General features: G+C 44.1%; 1 protein-coding gene across 1 annotated transcript; it reads right to left on the minus strand.

The window, feature by feature from the left end:
• Window positions 1–2,758: 2,758 nt before the first annotated feature.
• Window positions 2,759–18,935, minus strand: LOC101169439 (sodium-dependent neutral amino acid transporter SLC6A17). Its single transcript, XM_011474625.3, has 12 exons — window positions 18,288–18,935; window positions 15,834–16,263; window positions 10,218–10,375; window positions 9,565–9,691; window positions 7,195–7,376; window positions 7,010–7,120; window positions 6,692–6,933; window positions 6,393–6,585; window positions 6,130–6,322; window positions 5,838–5,997; window positions 5,597–5,759; window positions 2,759–3,872 (listed from the first exon to the last, which is right to left on the minus strand). Exons 2-12 carry the CDS (start codon window positions 16,114–16,116, stop codon window positions 3,465–3,467), a joined length of 2,220 nt encoding a protein of 739 aa, XP_011472927.1. The 5' UTR covers window positions 16,117–16,263; window positions 18,288–18,935; the 3' UTR covers window positions 2,759–3,464.
• Window positions 18,936–19,725: the final 790 nt, after the last annotated feature.

A 19,725-nucleotide genomic window follows, 5' to 3' on the forward strand; every position in this document is an offset into this window, starting at 1 on the left:
AAAGTCTGACAGGTGATTTCGCCTCAGTCACAACCATCTGTTCTTAAAGACATCACACACTACCACCTGGTGACGACTGTGACAAAGGCGGAAGTGTTTCCGCCAAAACATCTAAGGTATGTTGACCAACACGATCCGTGTCTGATAAAAAATAACTTAAGAACTCATTTAACTTTGGAGACACAATGAATTTTATGGAATTATGTGGATGTTTTCAGTTTTTTCCCCCCAAGTTCAGATGAGACTGAGGCGGTCATCACTTTGGAGGCTGGTGGTTGGAAAACCATTTTTAAAATGTATGACCTCCATGCATCCAGAGAAAAGACAGAGCTTTGTATTTTACACTGAAAATCACACAAAAACTAGTCATTCTGAGTCACAGCTTTTATTTTGGTATCAACTGGCTACATTAAGAGCTGCATCCACTCTGCAGAGCTGCATCGATCATCCCATCTACTGGCTTTCCATCCTTAAACCAAGAGTTTCCAAAGATACAGCAGCAGCGCGTCCGCTCTTCATTTAGATGGGTCTGGAGCATCACAGGGCTGAGGAAGGACGGAGGCTTTAAAGGGACATTTCCACATCTGTCAGCTGTACTGATGGTCTCTAACCGCTAGGCTAAAGGTCCTGCACACACTTACATATATATGCACACACTATTGCACTAAAAAAGAAGAACATATCCCTTATATTAGTAGAGGATGGTTCCTATAATTCCTATAGTCTATGAGCCGAGGCGGAGCAACCGTCCTGCAGTCCGCGGATGGGGATGCCGCTTCTGCCCTCACCGTAGTTATGTGGTCGTTTCAGGACAACAAATGCCAACGGTCTTGTTGTCATAGGAAAAGTGCATAAATCACATTCATAGTTATGTTTTGATACATAGAACACTACAGTTATTCTTTGAGACATGAATATACTTCACATAAATAAATAAAAAAAACCTCTTTATGGCGGACTGGTTATTGACATCAGCAGTGCCAGACTGACAACACACCAAACTCTAGACATTTGATTTTATGATTCACTACTCCTTTGGAATCCCGATATCACAGAAAAATATGATTTTGTTTTCTTAATGCTTCTGAACGCAGTATTTTATGAGATGTGTTTGTTAGTCAGTGTTAAGCACATGTCACTTGAACAAAAACCCTGAGTTTCAGTAACTAAATCCAAAACCAAACCTGAAAGTCTACCCCATTGGTTGTAAACCATTGAGAAGTGGATTGAGAGACCCCACCCACCTGGCGTTCCAAACAGGAAGTACCCGCTGGCTCCAAATGCCGTGGACTTCTATGGAGAAACCATTCTATTGGGCAGAATAACTGCTCTCGCTCAATCAGAGGCCTCAGTAAAAGTATGCGGTCTCGTGTCAAACATTGGAAACCTTTGACCTTTGAGCCTCCATTCAGTGGAAGGGGGTGTGGACTTCCAACAAGCTCACTCCTAACTGGCCAGAGTGGTTGCCATAGAAGTCAATGGGATTCTGGTTTCTTGGAGCCAGCGGGTACTTCCTAGTTGGAACGCCAGGGGGGAGGGGTCACTCAGTCCAGCTCTCATGTACAGTCAATGGTCTAACTGTGCCTCAGAGGCTCACCCGTCCCCAGACATTTAAACAATCATTTTCAAGTTGTGTTTTGTTTCTGCTCTCCCTAAAGAGGCTTGGAGAAAAGCTTTCAAAGAAACGGAGAAAACAGAAAAACTCCGACGTGCCTCTTTCTTAGTTTGGACGTCTCTGATGAAACATAAGTGAGTGCAGATGCAAGTACTTTTTGACATATTGCTTGTAACTGGAAATCCAGAGAGGACAGGTGAGTGAATGTCACCTGAGATGTGACAAACATCCCACAACAAGAAGAACGCAACACAAACCTCACAACATACAGTTTGTCCACAAGCGTCACCATGGGGGAAATATGAACTCCATACTTGGTAAAGATAAAGCTTTTATATACATAGCCTGTACATTCCTGCATATATAAAGTTATGCGTTAAAATAGTTTGTCCCTCTGTGTCATGGCTTTAAATGTGTGCTTCGATTAAACAAGAGGTTGTGTTGTTTTTATGTGAGATGGTGTGTTTACATTAGCTCAACAGGCTCAACATTCACAAACTGGAGCAGATCATTTTTCTGAGGATTTCAATTCCTGCTTTTTCATCTCAGCATTTTTTGGTCCATTTTTACAAATGTTATTCCTTTTAAATAAAAGTATTTTTGTGCATTTTTTTTTAAATTGTGAATGTCAGAAACAAAACGTCCACATTTTGTGCTTAAACACAAAACATTGTGTCATTTGTTTGTGCACAGTAATCTCTGTTATGCTGTTGAAGAAACAAAGTGAATTTCTGCGTTTCCGCCTGATAAAAACAAAGTGTTCTGGGTTTTTGATCGCCTTGTGCTTTCGTCTTATTGTGAGCGTGTGGTGGAATGGAAACTGTTGCATCAGAGTTCCTCTGTGTTTCACGTTTTGCTCTTTGGTGAAAGAACTGAAATGAGGAACATGTTCAGAACAAACAAAGAGAAACACACAGACATCTCCTTCAAAGATTGTTCAAAAGAAAATGTAAAAAGAGGATTTAGCTACAACTGCAAGACGCTATAGCTACCTGACTTGGAGTCCGAAAGAACAGAAATCGAAGCATATAACCCCTGTGCTATCTTGTGGGGTCCAGATGACCCCACCCTTACATTGACGTGTTCTCCCTACCAGGACAAAGGTGGATAAAGGTGGAGAGGATTTCATGAAATCCATGGACACCAGTGAAGAAAAAAGGTTCAGCGCACTGTCTTATGGGGTCCAGATGACCCACTCCCAACGTTAAAGTGCCTTGGAGGCACAAGACAGTGTGCTGAACAAGCCGATACCTGTCTTATGGGGTTCAGATGACCCACTCCTAACGTTAACGTGCCTTAGAGGCACAGATAGCACAGGGGTTAAAGCAGTCTTCAGTTTCTTCCGGCCACAAAGGAATCCTATCACAGAGATGGTTTGGTCAGATCAGAAAGTGGATCTTCTGACACGGTAAATGAGAATGGTTCTGCTGCCACAGAAGGGCAGCGGTGAAAGTCCGAGGGAATTTACTGCTTAGAGAATAATAACCAGATGCAGTTGTCTGTGCTTTTCTGCTCTCCTACATTCATCCTTTGCCGACACGAGTGCAGAGCAGAGTACGCCAGTCTTCTGGGGTTCAGAAGACGGGGGGCAAAAGGGCAGGAGGTCGTCTTCTCAGACACAGTGTTTGGAGATGTTTCAACAGAAGCTTAATCAACTGCAAAATCCATAAACTGCTTGCGCTCTGCTTGAATGGAGTTCTCATCCAGACGCGTGAAGCAAAGAAACCTGCAGGACATCTGGTCAGGTTGTCATTTTGGGGAGTTTGTTCATCTTCATCTTAGTGGAGACTTTATGGCTGAAAAGTAAAGTGTGCTGCAGGACGGGGAGTCAGGGGAGGGGCTGCAACATTCAAGAGTCTGACTCTGGCGTAGCGGGCGTGGGTGGAGTCGATGGCGTGGTGGGGCTTATGGCTGCATTCTGGTAGCCTGTACCGTAGCAAATGTTGGGAGACAGAGAGTTGGGATCCAGGGGTTTGTTGCTCCCCGGGGTGAGGAAGGGTCTGCGCGCTGCGGCGGACGATGGCGCCTCGCCAGGTTTGGCCCCGAGGATGGATCTTGCCTCATCCTGGTCCTCCAGGCTTGATATGTCCTTCATCATGGTCTTACGGTAGGAGACGGCCAGCTTGTTGGAGCCGTCTGACATCAGGTTGAACTGGCGTGCGATGAAGACGAGGGGGAGGGGAAGCATTGCCACCGCAATGAGAGCGAAGCACATGACCAGAGCCCAGGGAGGGTAGCTCTGGAACTGCTCCTGCGCCTGCAGCACAACAACAGGTTGGGATTAGGATGACAACAAACAGCTACAACACAACCCTGGGATCATTTACGCATTTATAACACTACTGCCATCACACATTTAACTCTGATTAACAACAAAAAAGATGACAGGCTCCTCTGACATGGCCACTCTATGGTACCAGATTACCCCAAATCTCTTAACATTTGCTGTTAATAATGCAATGTTGTATATAAGACGATTGATACAGAGGAGGACAAGAGCCTACGTGAGAAAATATATAAATTTAGATTGTTTTATTCCTTGAAGTCAGAATAAAGCCTAAGTTTTACCCATCTTCTCCAAATTTGGAGTTCTATCATGAAATGCAACTACTGTATCTTCTGGACCCAGGGAATCCCTTTTGGGGTCACGAGCTTGCTAAAGCTACCGTTGGGTGCAGGTGGGGATCCCCCTGAACAGGTCAGCAGCCTGTTGCAGGCCCAACCACCTTGGGGCAATTTAGAGAAACCAATTGTCCTATGAAGCATGTTTTTGGACTGTGGGTGGAACCCCAGGAAACCCACGCATGCACCAGGAGAAGAGGCAAACTCCACACAGAAAGGACCCGGCAGGGATTTGAATGCACTTAATGTTAGTGACATCATTAAAATCTTTTGATAGAATTCTGACACAACTTTCAGAATCCTGACAGAAGGTTGACTCAGATGTTGTAAATCCTTGAGTTGGCCAAACTTCATAAGGGTCTGAAGCCTCTGAATGAGCGGTTGTGGGCGTGTCCACGCTTTTATGAAACAGCAGACGGGAGTGATTGTAAACTGCATGTCAGGTCAGCAGCTGTATCTACAATAGGTCCTACCTTAATGAGATTTACGAGATCGGGGATAATTAAGAGCTTCAAAAAAGTGGAAGTATGTGAGCTCTGACTGTTGTGTAGGCTCCTACTGTCCCTCACAGCTAAAAACGTCCCTTCTGAGGATCTTTATTGTAGCTATATCCTCCCTGCAGCAGCAGGGAGAGTAGCTGAGTCATCTAGCGACAGACAACCAGAGCTGATGCTCCGCCTTCATGGTCATCAAAGTAATGGGGCAGTAACGAGAACCTGTGTGGGGATTGATCTCTGTGGTTGCTGCAGGTTTCTGGTTTGTCTGAGCCTGTGCGGTCAAAGGATGTCCACACAAACAACCCACTGATTGTCGAAGGTCCTCATTTCCAATAGTCAAGCTGTGCAGGAGGTTCACACAACGGGTGCACACTTATCACTTGAACAGCACTAACAGCCTCTTTGCACAGTGTGTAGGTATTTGGTGGGTTGAAAAATTGAAAACCCCGTACAACCTGCCTGCGGCTCACCTACTTTACCCTTACCCTTACGTGTTTAGTGTTTGCTGCGACCTGCTGCCTGCAGCGCGCCCGTAGGAAAACTGTGCATGAATGTTTTTGCTCTGCGATGAGTGATCACCTGCGTGCCCCGTACAGGTTTGACCAATTTTTAGGCCTAAAAGACATTCTGGGTTTCGGATGTCCTTCCAGAATAAAAGTCTTACTCAGATGGATGGATTTGGACACTCAAACCCTTGTTTATATGAAAATGAAAATCTAAAACATTTTCATACAACGTTAGTTCATGGCTGTCTGCATCCATGTGCTGCTGTGCTGCCGTATGAGTTTCCAGCACGATCCTTGAGTTATGTGTTACATGTTCTGATGTCTAACGCCATGAAACCACACACGCAGACACTGACCAGCTCTTCCACCCAAGCGTTGTATCCTGGTGGGCTGATGGCCATCTCTATGACGGTGGCTGAGATGAGAACAATGAGACACAGGGGGGAGACGTACTTCCACAGGTAGAAGTAGAGTATGGACGGACGGAAACCCAACATGTCCTCCAGGTCTTGCATGAATCTGCCAAGGAGGAAGAATACTTTTCTAGAACCAAAACAGCATCACACGAAGTCCTCCAGCTTAGACACACCAGCTAACCTCTTAGCGCCATAAACCCAGGAGACAGAGATGTTTTCCAGGATGACCACCACAGTCAGAGGCAGACCGGCAGAGTAGTCATCAAACATGGTGACAAAGTAGTTTCCTGAGCGCTGAACAAACAGCAGGCCACAAAAAAATGCCACAATGCAGCAACACACTGAAACAGACCAAACAAAAGCAGAACATTGAACGCTCCTGCAGCAAAGCATGCGATTACAGTCAGTTGACTCAAAGGAGCGTATAGATTGACGTAATTGAAGAAGTGTCGGGCTGCTGAGGGAGGTTGGACCTGTGAGTAGCTCCTTCTGGACTTTGTAGGCGTCGAGGACGGGTGTTGTGATTCCAGTCATGGTGCCGATCATGCTCCCCAGACCGAGGTTGATGAGCATGAAGAAGAACATGACGGACCAGAAAGGGGAAGCCGGGAAATGCGTCATAGCCTCCGTGAAGGCGATGAAGGCCAAGCCGGTGCCCTGGACAGCCTGTGGAGGAACACTCAGTGCTGTCACTGCAGACACACGAGGTGAACGTGAGAGAGAGCCGCAGACAGACCTTGTTCAGCTCATCCTCCAGGAGACAAGGATCTAGACCCAGCCTGGCAAAACCGTCCTCCTTGACCGTCTTGATGACCCCGTACAGCTCAGCGTAGTCTGATGTGGTCAGACGAGAGAAGTTGACATGTGGAGGAATTAGATCGTGACTCAGCACATTAGAGTTGAGGTATCCCAGAATCTTTTCTGCATTCCTTCAGAAATAAAAGAGCAGAATCCAAAATATCAAAAGATGATCCCAGTTCTGAGCATTTGCTCTGAATTCTGACCCGCGGTTTGCACAAAGGTAAAGCAACTTACTCTGAGACACATTTCTCGTTCATGATGTTCGCTTTGAAGCCCAGCACGGCAAACACCACCAGCGTGGCCAGAATGGAGGTGAAGAAGTTGATGAAGGAAACGAGCACGGCATCAAAGTGACAGTTGTTGTCTATCTTGTTGTAACTGGAGAAGGCGATCACTCCTCCGAAGCCCAGACCCAGGGCGAAGAAGACCTGCGTGGCGGCTTCCCTCCACACCTGCGGCTCCAACATCTTCTCCAGCTGAGCCATGCAGAAACGTGGTGTGGGTCAGAACAAAGCTGAGCATGGCGCTCAGATGCAACGCCGTCAGTCTAACCTTTGGAGTGAACATGTGAGCGATCCCATCGATTGATCCTTTCAGCATCAAACCTCTGACCAGGAAGCAGAACAGCACCACGTAGGGGAACAGGGAGCTGAAGTACATCACCTGAGGAAGCGGCATGAAAAGACGTGAACTCAGGAAAAGACTGGCTTTACGTTTTTCTCTTTTCAGAACTGCACCTTTCCAGAGGAGGCTATCCCTTTAATGACGGCGAGGCAGACGATAATCCAGGCCACCAGCAGGGACAGGGTCATTTTCACATTCAGCCCGCCGCTCTCCGCTATAGTGCTGGTCGTGTTCAGAGTCTGACGGTACCAGAAGTAGGTCGTAGCCGAGCTTTTCTCGCACTCCGGCTCTACGACTTAAACCAGAGGGAGAAATTGGAGCTTCACTTGTTTGATCAAAAAGACACTCAGAAAAACGAGGGCTGGAGCTGAAACGCTCAATTCTCTGCTGGTTCCATCTCTCCGGTGCTCGTGTGTGATCTCAACAAGGTCATCTGTGCATTTAGTATGCAGAGCATAAAGCTCCACATCCCAGAAACACATCTGTTTTGGTGGACGATCATCCTTGGAGAAATTATAATTACAGTTTCTTCTCTACTGCTCCTCGGGAAAGCTTCAAATGTTTCAGGAACAACATATTCAGGGGTTGAGTTTGGTTGTCATGGTGACTGGGTCTGTCATAAGTGATGCATAGAAAAATCTGACATTCTGCTGCTGTCCCTCATCGGCTCGCCATCCCCGTGCCAGCAAGCTTTGCTGAGTCATGCTTTGAAGGTCGAGGTGGTTGCTTTGTGAAAATGCAACCATAATTATGGTCACCACTGATCATAATGCTTCTGATTGAAAGAACTCCAGATGGTTTGAGTCTGGATTTTATCCAAGAAGTGGGAAAAAAAGTAAAAAAAAGTTTGTGCCTCTTAAGAACAATACATTGTTTTCATTTACATTTTATCTTTCATCTTGATAGTTCAAATGTTTTTATTCTATTTTATGTTGCAGGAAAACAGCAAGACATATTGTTGCACATTGACCTGTTTCACAAATGCACAAACCCAGATGAGGACACTTGAAATCTCCAGCAGAGCTGCACATCTACATTTTTACAGTCCTTTTACTTGTGCACAGTAAAAAATACCTTCTGTGTGATTCAAAGTACTACCTTCACATATACAGACACAAAAAATACTTTTCTTTTAAACTATTGTTCAGTTTCTACTCCTTTGGGAAACTTCATTTCTCTTTGCAGAAAGTAGTACACCTGAACTTTATATTATTACGTAATCTAGAGTATTTGTAAGTATAGACTATACATGCACATGTATTTTAGGGAATATACAAACTGAATACTTCTTCAGAGGAAGTTGCAATAAATAGATAGTATATAAAAAGTAAACTTCAAGGAAACTGCCTCGCTATTTGTATTGACTTAACATACTAGTAATACATTTAAGTAGACTACTTTTTGCTAAGGGTCCCCATAGTGTTTTTTTTACCTGCTTTGCTTCATCTCCATTTTTGGCACAATTTCAATAATAAAGACGTCTCTCACTTCCGGGTACACTGGATTGTTACGTCGCTCTAAATACTATTGTCAATTTGGCCTTCTCTTCTGAACTAGGATGCCACAATTCTCGGTGTAAAAATGAACCGAATGGTGGGGAAAAGTGCGTCCCTACAGCATATCGGTGTGTTTACATCGAAAGTGTCAAACGTGAGTGCTGTGGTAAATTTAAGAAGAATTTATTTATTGTTTTATTACATTACACCAGGCTTAGTATTAGCAAACTGAAAGGTTTTTACTTCATGTTACTTGATTAGAAGCTAATTAACCCTTGTGCTGTCTTAGATGATCAACCCTTACATTGACGTGTTCTCCCTACCATGACAAAGGTGGATAAAGGTGGAAAGATTTCATGTAATCCATGGACACCAGTGAGGATCGAAAAAAGAAAAAAGGTTTAGTGCACTGTCTAGTGGGTCCAGATGACCCAACTCCCAATGTTAAAGTGCCGAGGATATCACAAGGGTTACATAGAGTATTTTTCTGAATTCTTAAGGGTTTTCATTGTTGGTTTGTAATACACAAATCATATATTGAATCAAAACAAAACTGACTCAAAAATTGAGGTTTGAACCAAAGCGTGAACCAAATTGTTGTATCTCTACTTTTAACCAATCGCTAAATAGCCCACCTGTTTTCTCAGCCAACCAGAGTCATGTTTTTGTCTTTAAATTCATGAATGTAACCGTCATCAACGTCCATGTTCTGGAGTTCATCCCAAGCATGCAAACATTATTGGCCCAGCCTCAATCTGCCAAAAGATTATGGACTTATTTCACGCACATTTTTCTGTGATGCAAATAAAATCGTATTTGCATTTATTATCTCTCTCCTTACTGAAATGTGTTTTATAAAATATCTCACTAATTGCGGTAGTTTAAAAACATTTTAATGGCCACCATGATCAGATAAACGCTGTTTAATGGTATCTCTTAACTGAGCGATATTTTAAAAATTCTGTTTTCGTCTCTAATGTCACTTACTGGCCAGACTCCCGTTCTTCCTGATGGGACAGTCGCTCCATGGTAGAGGGTACTGGAAGGACTGGAAAAAGTAGAAGATGCTCCAACCGATGATCACGTTATAGTAGAGACCTACAAATCCACACACCTAGATGGAAAAGGTAAATGTAAAGGTCAAGGATGTAAACAGGCATGATGGGAAACACAGTTACTGTCAGCATTCAGAACATCCGATATCTGCAGAACCAGGAGGCAGCAGGGTTTGATCCTGTCACGTGATGCAGTCAGTCTGTAAGCAGCAGTGAGGACTTTCAGATGCTAAATAAGGTTGAAGAAAAGCATGAATTATTAAAGATCTCTCTTCTCAGCAGAGGCCTTTTAAGAGGTATTTATAGCTGCTTCTGGGCCTGCAACACTGAAGAAAAGGCTCAGTTGCTTGGGTCGTGATGACAGGCATGCTCCTGCATACCGATGAATGAAGGCATTTCCCTTTTACGAATCACACAGTTAAATGTGTCTAGTTGTGTCTCAGAGCCGGCCGGCCGGCCCGCATGCTTTGACCGCTCTTCCTCCAGGTTTAATCCCAAACACGCTGCTGGAGCTTCACGGTGAGGAAGGATCTTTTCAGTGAAACGTGCTGAAGATGTGGCGGCGAGAGGGAAACATGTCCTCACCATCAGACTTGACATTCCTATCCCTCCCAGACGAGGACAGACATAGTTCCACACTCCGATGCTCCCACGCCGGATCTTCTGACCCACCGCCAGCTCCAAGAAAAAGAGCGGGATGCCGATGATGAGGAGGAGGATGAAGTAAGGAACCAAATAAGCCCCTAAAAAACATTTGTTCAAGATAAACATCACTTATTTTTTTCTTTCACATAAGAACAATTTTTACTGTTGAGCGTTCAGTCATTTTCATTCTGTCCTGTTCTGGAAGGGCCAGATAGTTCTTACTGCGCCTTTCAGAGGAAATTTCTTCCCCGCCACTCAAAATGTGCACATACTCAGTGCCCCGTGGAGAGGCCCCCCCTTTCCAAAAATATTATGATATCACAGCGGGAGAAACCTTAAAAATCTCTTATGGTGCTCAAAAAACAGGGCGCATGTCCAAAGGAAGTGTTGGAACCACATGACCTTGGGCTTGGCGGCTGTTTTTTGGCAAATTTGGCATTTTTCACATTGTCGCACAATATGGGAAAATACAACTTTTGTTTAAGCAATCTTCACAATTTCACACACGTGCCACAAGCTCAAGTCTACAACCACAACCAAAGTTTTGTTGACCTTTGAGCCTAGGAAGAGGTCACCATCTTAATTTCTATCAAAACAAAAACAACCTTTGGTAGCGGCAACAAATTTAATGTCCTTCCCGTGATTTCGATCTATTATTTCCCAACTTTACGAATATCGTAAGGAAACTACTTGGTTTTAAAATTTTATAGATTTTCAACGGCATTACCGTGGCAAGCTCGGAAAAGCGCTGTTCTCCTCCATTTTGAAGATTGCAAAAATGTAACACATGAATCAACAATCTGACTAAATACATGAGTATTTTAGGAATGTGAGCGCGGTTGACAAAAAAACTTTGTTGCCAAGGAAATCCAAAATGATTCTTTGGTTGATTCTTCTAAAGATTACGTAGACCTTTTCGTCACCTCCAGGCGACCAAAAAATGAAATGGTTGCTATGGAGATAAAACCAACAGAAATGTCGTCATTTAAAAAAAGGTCTTTTTTCATGCATTTGTCACGTGCAGCTATGACCAGGCGGGAGTGGCGAGGGCGGGAAGCGTCTGTGGCTCATTTAACGCAGCTCGCTGCTTTAATTCCACATTGTGTGACATGAAAAATGTTTCCAGGAAAAGAACTAATGGAGATTTCGGAGCAAAGTGTTTAGCAGAATTCTTTCCCACATGCAATTTATCCAGCACATCTGCACACACTGCATTGTGCATCGTCTCACAACACTTTGACATCATGATTCATTGTTTTTTTTCCCCCACTCGCTGCAAATAATACTTTCCTGCTGTTTTCTCAGATGCAACGTTTAGACTTTAAGATCGCGAAAAGACTTTTTCCTGCAACTTCTTCCGTTCAGCAGACTTGTGCAGAATCCCACTGGAATAAAGCATCAGCTCCAGTTCATTGAATCCTGTCTACATATGATATGCTATGCTGCTGGTCACTCAAATTGTTTCCAAATTAGATTTTAATTATTTACTGTTTACATGAGGAGTATTGACCTTTTAATTTTACATGAGCACCTTTCCAAAATCCAGTTAATTTGGAGAAATGCTTAACTTTCCACATGAGAGAGTTCCATCCTCGAGGGACACATCAAGCTCACGGAGCTGCACCTGATGGACAGACTCATGGGGGGCCCCCCACTCCCGTCCACCACCGTTTCCCCCCTGAGCCTCATGTACTGTGTCTCTGTCTGAATATGTGCTATTTGTGTTTAAACGGTGTAGTTTTCTTCTTGTATCAACACATTGTACGCAGTGTAGGGATACGACTTTTTTTTGTCACCAAACCCAACCCCCGGCCCTCTTCGTGGTCCATCTGCATGCTATACAAAGGTGCGCCGGCGCAGGTCATCTAAGGCGCTCGGCTGCATTGACCTCAGTAACCTCTCGAGATGTGTGTGTGTATCCTGTGTTGCTGTTTGTCTGACCTTCTTCATCGAGATGTACTGGAACTGAGTTTCTCCTTGTTGGGATTGATAAAGTTTTCATTCATTCATTCAAGATGCCGTGTTCTGTGTGTCGATGGCGACTCATCGGAAGGAAAACAGGGACCGTTAACACATCAAAAAGAGGAGTCCCATCCACTTACAGACACTTTATGTCAGGGGAAAGTTAACGAGGCAGAGAGAGGATCGGCCAGACCAAGTAAGCTGCACCAGGGAGGCAGTTAAATGCTGCTAACTCCCTTAAATCATCTCTTACGGACCTTAATTCATAATAAAAAGGAGACGGCTTAAACAGCAGAGATGATAAATGACAATTGGAGCAAAGCGAGAGAGAAAAATGAAGAGCACAGTCCACAAATAAAAGCAAATGAATGAAAAATAAAGCAGGTGGGGGTGCAGACAGCACAGTCTTTAATGCGTGTAATTGGCTGTCAGACAGCAAATTGCACACTGGCAGATGGATTCATGCCAGGTCACTTAACCTACAAGACTGGGAATGGGATCAATCCTGCCAACAAGCAATAAATCCCACGTCTGCAAGGTAAATAATGTGCCGACAGAGAAGCTCAAACTGACAGATTGGAGGTGAAATACATCAGGATGAAGCCTCTATTTTCCCTGAGACTGAGATTCCACTCAGATGCATCCCAGACCATAAGCCTCCCCGCAGCCTCTCTCCGTTTAGAGTATCAATGGTGCTCGGCCGCCCCTGCTGCCTGTAGTAATCAATACAGCAGCTATATTTAGACTTTTCTGCACAGGGCGGCCGCTCCCTGGACAAACTCGGAACTCAATGATGGGGAGAGTAGTTTTGGATGGTTGATGGCCAGTAAAGTGAAGAGTTAAAACGGATTTTGGCTCCAGCAAACAAACAAGCAGAGAGCTGTGATTTGTGCGTGTGCACAGACATTTACAGCCTCTGATCAGAAATACACCAAATATTACAAAAAATAGAAGTTCTTCAGTGTATGTCGACTTTGATTCATGGTCACATTATTGATGTTTCATTTGTCTGAGGCATTAAATCAAAACATTTAAACATATTCTGTAATAAATAAAAGTTTTAAAGATGATGTGAAGTGAGGATTGTTTTCATGATTCAATGCAAAAGCAGGGTGGGAAAAATTGTTGGGGTATTTGTCAAACAAACATGCAGAGGAGCTCCACTTTGGTAAATCACAAGGATTGATCATAGTCCGGTTTGTTCAAGCAAAGTGAGCAGCAAACTCCCTTCAGTGCATCAAATCACCAAGTAGTTCAAGGAATTTGCAGGAATTTCTGGGGATACTGACCAAAACATCCCTCCCCCCTTAACCCTTGTGCTATCTTAGATGACCCCACCCTTACATTGACGTGTTCTCCCTACCATGACAAAGGTGGATAAAGGTGGAAAGATTTCATGTAATCCATGGACACCAGTGAAGATCACAAATCATTGAAGAAAAAAGGTTCAGAGCACTGTCTAGAGCGGGGGTCGGCAACCCGCGGCTCAGGAGCCGCATGCGGCTCTTTAGCGCTGCCCTAGTGGCTCCCTGGAGCATTTTCAAAAATGTTTGAAAATGTAAAAAGATGGATGGATATGGTTTCTGTAGGAGGACAAACAAGACACAAACATTTTTAACGCTTTCCAATACTGTAAGTATTGAATGTGTAGAAAAAATATTGTAACGCCCAGCAGGTACGTCACTTACAGCGGGAAATACGGGAGCCAAGCTGTCAAAAATAATGAGCTGTCAATCAACTGGCTGCGTTAGAGAACTGTCCGTGACCCAAATAGCACACGACTCCGAAAAGTGTCAGAGAAGTGGAGCCAAATAGAAAAGCTGAGAGCGCAGCCTCTTTCCAGGCTATCAAGCTCAGTTACGTCCATTTATTTTGAACACACACCACATTGAACATTACACAGGGGGTCATCAACCTCTCTCCCTCCCACACTCATGGTGCAACATAAAGAAACAACATAACAGGAAGAATGAACTAAGGTGGAACAACAAAACTGCCATATGAAAAGAAACGTGGGCAAACAGAAACGCTCCTGCTGAGCCCTAATAAGATCATCATCCCACATCCCACAATCCCCTGCTGCTAACAGACCTAAAATGCACATGACCGCCACTACAATTTCAACATTTCTGTCAACGAAAATTTGCGTCATAGCCTGCGACACACGTTTCTACCAGCAGGGCTTTTTTTATTTTTATTTATTATTTACTTTTACGGACCGCTAGGCAGGTGGCTGATGGAAATGGAACCACCGTCAGTTCCGTGCATTGCTTGATGAAGTTGAAAGGAAATATTTTGTTCTCCTGCTACACAACAAAGTCCGATGGCTGTCCAGAGGTGACATTTGCGTCACTTTGTCGTCTGTTTAGAACACGTGAAAACATTCCTGTAAAGCAAAGACCTGAACTACCCGCAACTGGAAGATACTGAGTGGCTCTAAAAGCTGCACTTTTTGGTGGATGTGACTGTGAGAAGCCACCTAAACGAGCTGAATGAAAGTCTGCAGGCGCCGCAAATGCTTGAAGCTGTTCTGTCATTCGAGCTCAAGCTGACTGTCATGGGGCGCGTTATGCACGTTCCATTTTATTGTTTTTTATTGTTTTTTTGTTCGAATCCTCAAAATAAAAATGACATAAAAAATCGGATTTCTTTATTACATTTCTTTAATTTTATCAAAGCAATGAAACATAATTCATTGATATTGTAATGAAGTTAAACTTCCACAACAGAGCAGTCACGTGACGCGTCGTTCTCCGCAGAATGCACTGCAGGGCAAATAAACATTTAATCGTTAATAATGCTCATTATGTATTTGTAGCAACTTAGTCATTTTGATAGTAGGCTAATATAGCTAATATAGATACATATTGCATGTGTTGCCTTCATTATCAGGCTTAAATAGGGCTTTTAATATTTTGCGGCTCCAGACATTTTTGTTTTTTGTTTTTTCCGTCCAATTTGGCTTTTTTCAACATTTTGGGTTGCCGACCCCTGGCTTAGTGGGTCTAGATGACCCAACTCCCAATGTTAAAGTGCCTAGGATAGCACAAGGGTTAAATAACAAATGTCGTCCTCATGCATGTGTGGGTTTCTCTGGGCCTTCTGGCTTCCTCCCACAGTCCCAGAACATGCTTAATGGGTTCATTGGTGTCTCTGAATGATCCCTATGTGAGTGTGTGGCCCTGCAACAGACTGGGGGACCCGTCCAGGGTGTCCCACACCCTTCATCCAACACGGCGGGGTTATCTTCAACAACCCTGTAATCCTGAAAAGGAGTCAACGGGTTCTGAAAATGGATGAATGGATCCCAGCAATGACTTTCCAAACATCCACACGGATGTCTGGAATTTCAAGGAGGCACTGAAACTAAAATAATTACAGAATTGAACAGAAATACTGAGAGAGAAAAAAGGGAAATTCTTGGAAACATTTGAGCAGAATTGCACAGTCTGAATGTTAAAAGAGAACAAAAATATTTGTTCCTCTGTCTTGTTTCTATACATAAAGATTTTTTAAATGTCATAGTTTCTCTTTAATCTGATTCTTTTGCTTCTTCCTCACATGTTTTTACTCTTGTCGCCCCCCCCAGCTCACCTCCGCCGTTCTTCTGGCACAGGTACGGGAAGCGCCACACGTTCCCCAGCCCAACAGAGAAGCCCACCTGGGCCAGAATGTACTGCAGCTTGCTGTTCCAGGCGGGCCGGCCATCGTTTTCGGGCACTTCTATCTGCGGGACCTTCTTCTCTGAGGCCGCCCCCACGGTCAGGGAGCTGCTCTTGTAATCCAGCAGCTCCTCATTTGCGAGCAGGTCAGCCACAGACTCTGTGACGTGCTCGTGGCTCTGCTCGCGCTGCGTCACCTTGCTGTTCTTCGGCATCAGGGAGGCTGAGGGCGGGGAGGGGGCAGGAGTGGAAAGAGGCGGAGGAGAATGGGGAGCGACAGAAAGAAAGAGTGGCCAGAAAACTGCAGCTGTTGGGGCGATGATGGGGGGTCACAGCTGGACCTCAGCTCCTGGATTCAGGTCCTGCATCAGGACAACAGAAAGGTCCAGTTTAAACCTGCAACAATCTGCTGATCTAAAACAGTTCTGCAAATGAAGTCCAGCTCTCCTTTTCCTGTCCTGAATTAACTCTCATCCAGATGCTGACTCCATCATTCCTCTATTCAATGCCTGTGATAACACTGGATCACGTGGTTTTGTGTCTCCAGATGCCATCTCAAAGACAGGATAACATTTTGGTACACTGATATGTAAACTTGCCCCATCTTCTCTCTGTTATGGAATCATTTTAGACAAAAAAAAGAGTCCTTTATCCTGTAAATTGCTCTACTTAATTTCCCCGCTCTCCAGGGCTTAACTTTAGCTATGTTTTTATATAAATCCCCTAATCCTCTGAAGCCTCGGCAGCATCTATCCTGACCCCTCTTTTAGTGGTTGGTTCATCCCAAACTCTAATGGAGGAAGTGGCGCTCTGAAGTGCCCCCACATGTTCTCGGGAGCTACATCAGGATATTGAAAAACAAAGTCGTCTTCCATCATGAGAAGCTGGTGGGGAAAGGAAACAAAAGGGATGCTGGAGCCGACATGCTGCGTCAGCAGTGGTGCTCAGCAGCCCTCGATGTTTACATGAGAGCACGAATGCTCCTGAGAAACGCAAGGAAGCTGCAGCTGACCTTCACATGTGTGCTCTCCTGCCTAAAATGCTTCTGAGTTCAGCCCAGGATGCAATAATCCACAAGCAGCCATTTACAAGTCTGCATAATCCCACATGTTACAGCCAAACTCTGCCAGCGCCGCCTTTCTGCCATCTCATTCAATCCAATGCAACATCCATCTTCAGTTGCATCATCCCATTGGTCCTGCTGGTCTTCCATCCGTTAATCCAGCAGGAAAAAACGCGGCTGACATGCGTCACTCACATGCTACACTCCTGCAGTTTGAGTATTTCAGTACTTTTCTAAGGTTTTTTTTTCCTGTAAAACACAGCAAATCAGATTTGCTTTAGTCTGAGCTGCACTCTTTTCTGTTTTAAATAAAGTTTGAATACTTTGGTTTATCAAATCAAATACATCTTTATTAAAAAAAATAAGTACTGATTCACTCATGGAATGCTGTTACTGTATTTTTACAGGAAACAAAACAATGTTATGTATTGTAATTTGATACTTTTATTGATAATTGTTCCACCTTCATGTATTGATAGTTTGATAAACTCAGGTTACCATAGCTACAAATCAAAGGTTTTGGATGAGAATTCAACAAATAAATGAATATTTTACTAAATGTGTTGTGGTTGCAGTGAAACTCAGCCTGTTTTAATGAAGCTGTGTGACGACAGACACTGTTCTAATTTCACAAAAGAAGCTGTTTCAGCTTCAGCCAGTCAAGCGTAATGACTCGTTTGATCAAAAGTCTTTGTCACTGCTTCTTTACGCAAATGCAACGGGATGAAATGATTGTTCCCTTGGTGCTTTCCTGCATCAAACACAATTTTAGACTTTTCTATTAACAGAAGCAAACTTCCTGTTTTGGTCATTTCTCATCCGTCAAACCCCTGCACGACAGGGGGGTCATCAGGAGGGTCAACAAAGCTGACAGTTCAACAACCAGCATCTGCTTCAGGCACAAACTCCTGGATTATTATTATGCATGGCTTTAAAAGTAAAATTGGGCCCCAACAATAAGGAAACAGCGTACAGAAATGCTTGTCAAATTGCGCTTTGATGCGCACATGCGCACAAATCTTTTGGATCTCAGGTCTCAGCAGCGGAGACCACCTGACTTAACTGCTGGTCAGCTGGGATGCTCTGCCTCGTTTTAACTCTTCCTGCGACTTTTGTTCAGTCAAGGTCACGCGCGCTCCCGGTTAACTTCTGTGAGCTCATGGACTAGAAGATTCAAATCCGAGTCAGATTTGTCTCTCTGTTTCAACGTGAGAAAGGTTTTTTAACTTCTGCACTGAACTCTCCACGTCATCTGAATTCACTTATCCGTCATAATATGAGATCAGGATGGAGAAGCAGGGAATACTGCTTTGTTTCTCTTACCTGTTTGCAGTTTTCAGAATCATCCAGGTTCGGAGAAACCGGTGCTGGTCTGTGATGCTGTGCGGGAGCGGCGTGGATGTGTCCACGGAGAAGGATGTCAGTGTGCTCTCACAGGACAGCGGCAGGACGCGGCGTCATCACAACAATTGTCATGCGGGGCGGAGAGTCCAGAGCGCGCCGTGACGCACGGAGGGCTGCTCAAGATGCTCCCCCGCCCCGTGAAAGGCTTGGAGCCGATAGTCCACGCGTGAGAGTGAAAGAAACGGGCGAAACACTGAGAGGCGTTGGTCAAGGTTATCCACTCCTGTCGGAGGACGTGGGACTCACAAGGTGAAATTCAGCACCTTTTTCCTTGTTTGGGTTTGACTAAAAAGCTCCAAAACTACTTATTAAAAGAAAACAACCAATAAATGAGAAATAAAAAAGCAGAACTCGAGCTGCTGGAGGTCCAGTGTGAAATCTCTCCAGTCAGTCAGGATTTGTCCAGCTCTGGTGTTGGTGAACTCTGCTTCCTTCAGTCCAGCATCACTGCAACAGTATGGCCCCTCCCCAGACTACCGAAGTATTGAAGATGGACAGATCATTTTGAAAATACTTTATTTTAATTATGTGATCATAATCTCTGTTTGTATCTTCTTGCTAAAGCTGAGAGTTGGTGGAGATTTCTCTAGAGTTCTCAAATTTACTAAAAGTCCTGTTTTTGTGGGACCTCAATGAAAGTTTCTTTTTTGAACAGAAATATGGAAATGAATACACTTTTCCATAATATTCACATTATTTGTAAAGTATCTGACATATGTGCACTACTGTGAACCACTATGACATTTTTAAATGTTTCATTTGGAAAACCCTGATATAACCCTGTCCTGTCTTGCAGCATTTAAGTGTAGCTGACACACAAATGATCTTTTTTTTCCAGTGGTAATTGACTGAAGGAGAAATCAGGAGACAGTTGGTGGTTCTGCTGTTCATTGACTGATTCGTTTATTGACTTCGGCTTGACACCACTTGAAGTTAGGGGCAGGAAAGAACCCAGATTTATTTTCTTTTTTTTAACACAGACAGGGGAATACATCCTTTTTCATTGAAGTACAACAATAAAGTGTTGTGTTTCTACTCTTTTTGTTACTTTTAGGATGCAGCGAAAAAAAATCCAACCAAACCGCTTCACAAATGGAGCTGTTGTGTGGAAAGCTCACACCATAAATGTGATCTCATTGATCGAGCTGTAAGGAACTGGCCTGTCACTGCTGCATGAAGACACTGGACATGTGACACCGCAGACACCCAGGGGACCGTAAATCTTGCACCTTCTAACAGAATATTCTTTAACGCCTCCTGGGTCGAGGAAGAAGATTGTATCTAAAGGGCATTTTTCATCCTGCTCAAAGAGGATTTATTTTGTCCTGCATCTCTGCCTCCTCGGCGCACAAAGATG

Source organism: Oryzias latipes, chromosome 5 (assembly GCF_002234675.1).
Source record: "Oryzias latipes chromosome 5, ASM223467v1".
Taxonomy (NCBI): domain Eukaryota; kingdom Metazoa; phylum Chordata; class Actinopteri; order Beloniformes; family Adrianichthyidae; genus Oryzias; species Oryzias latipes.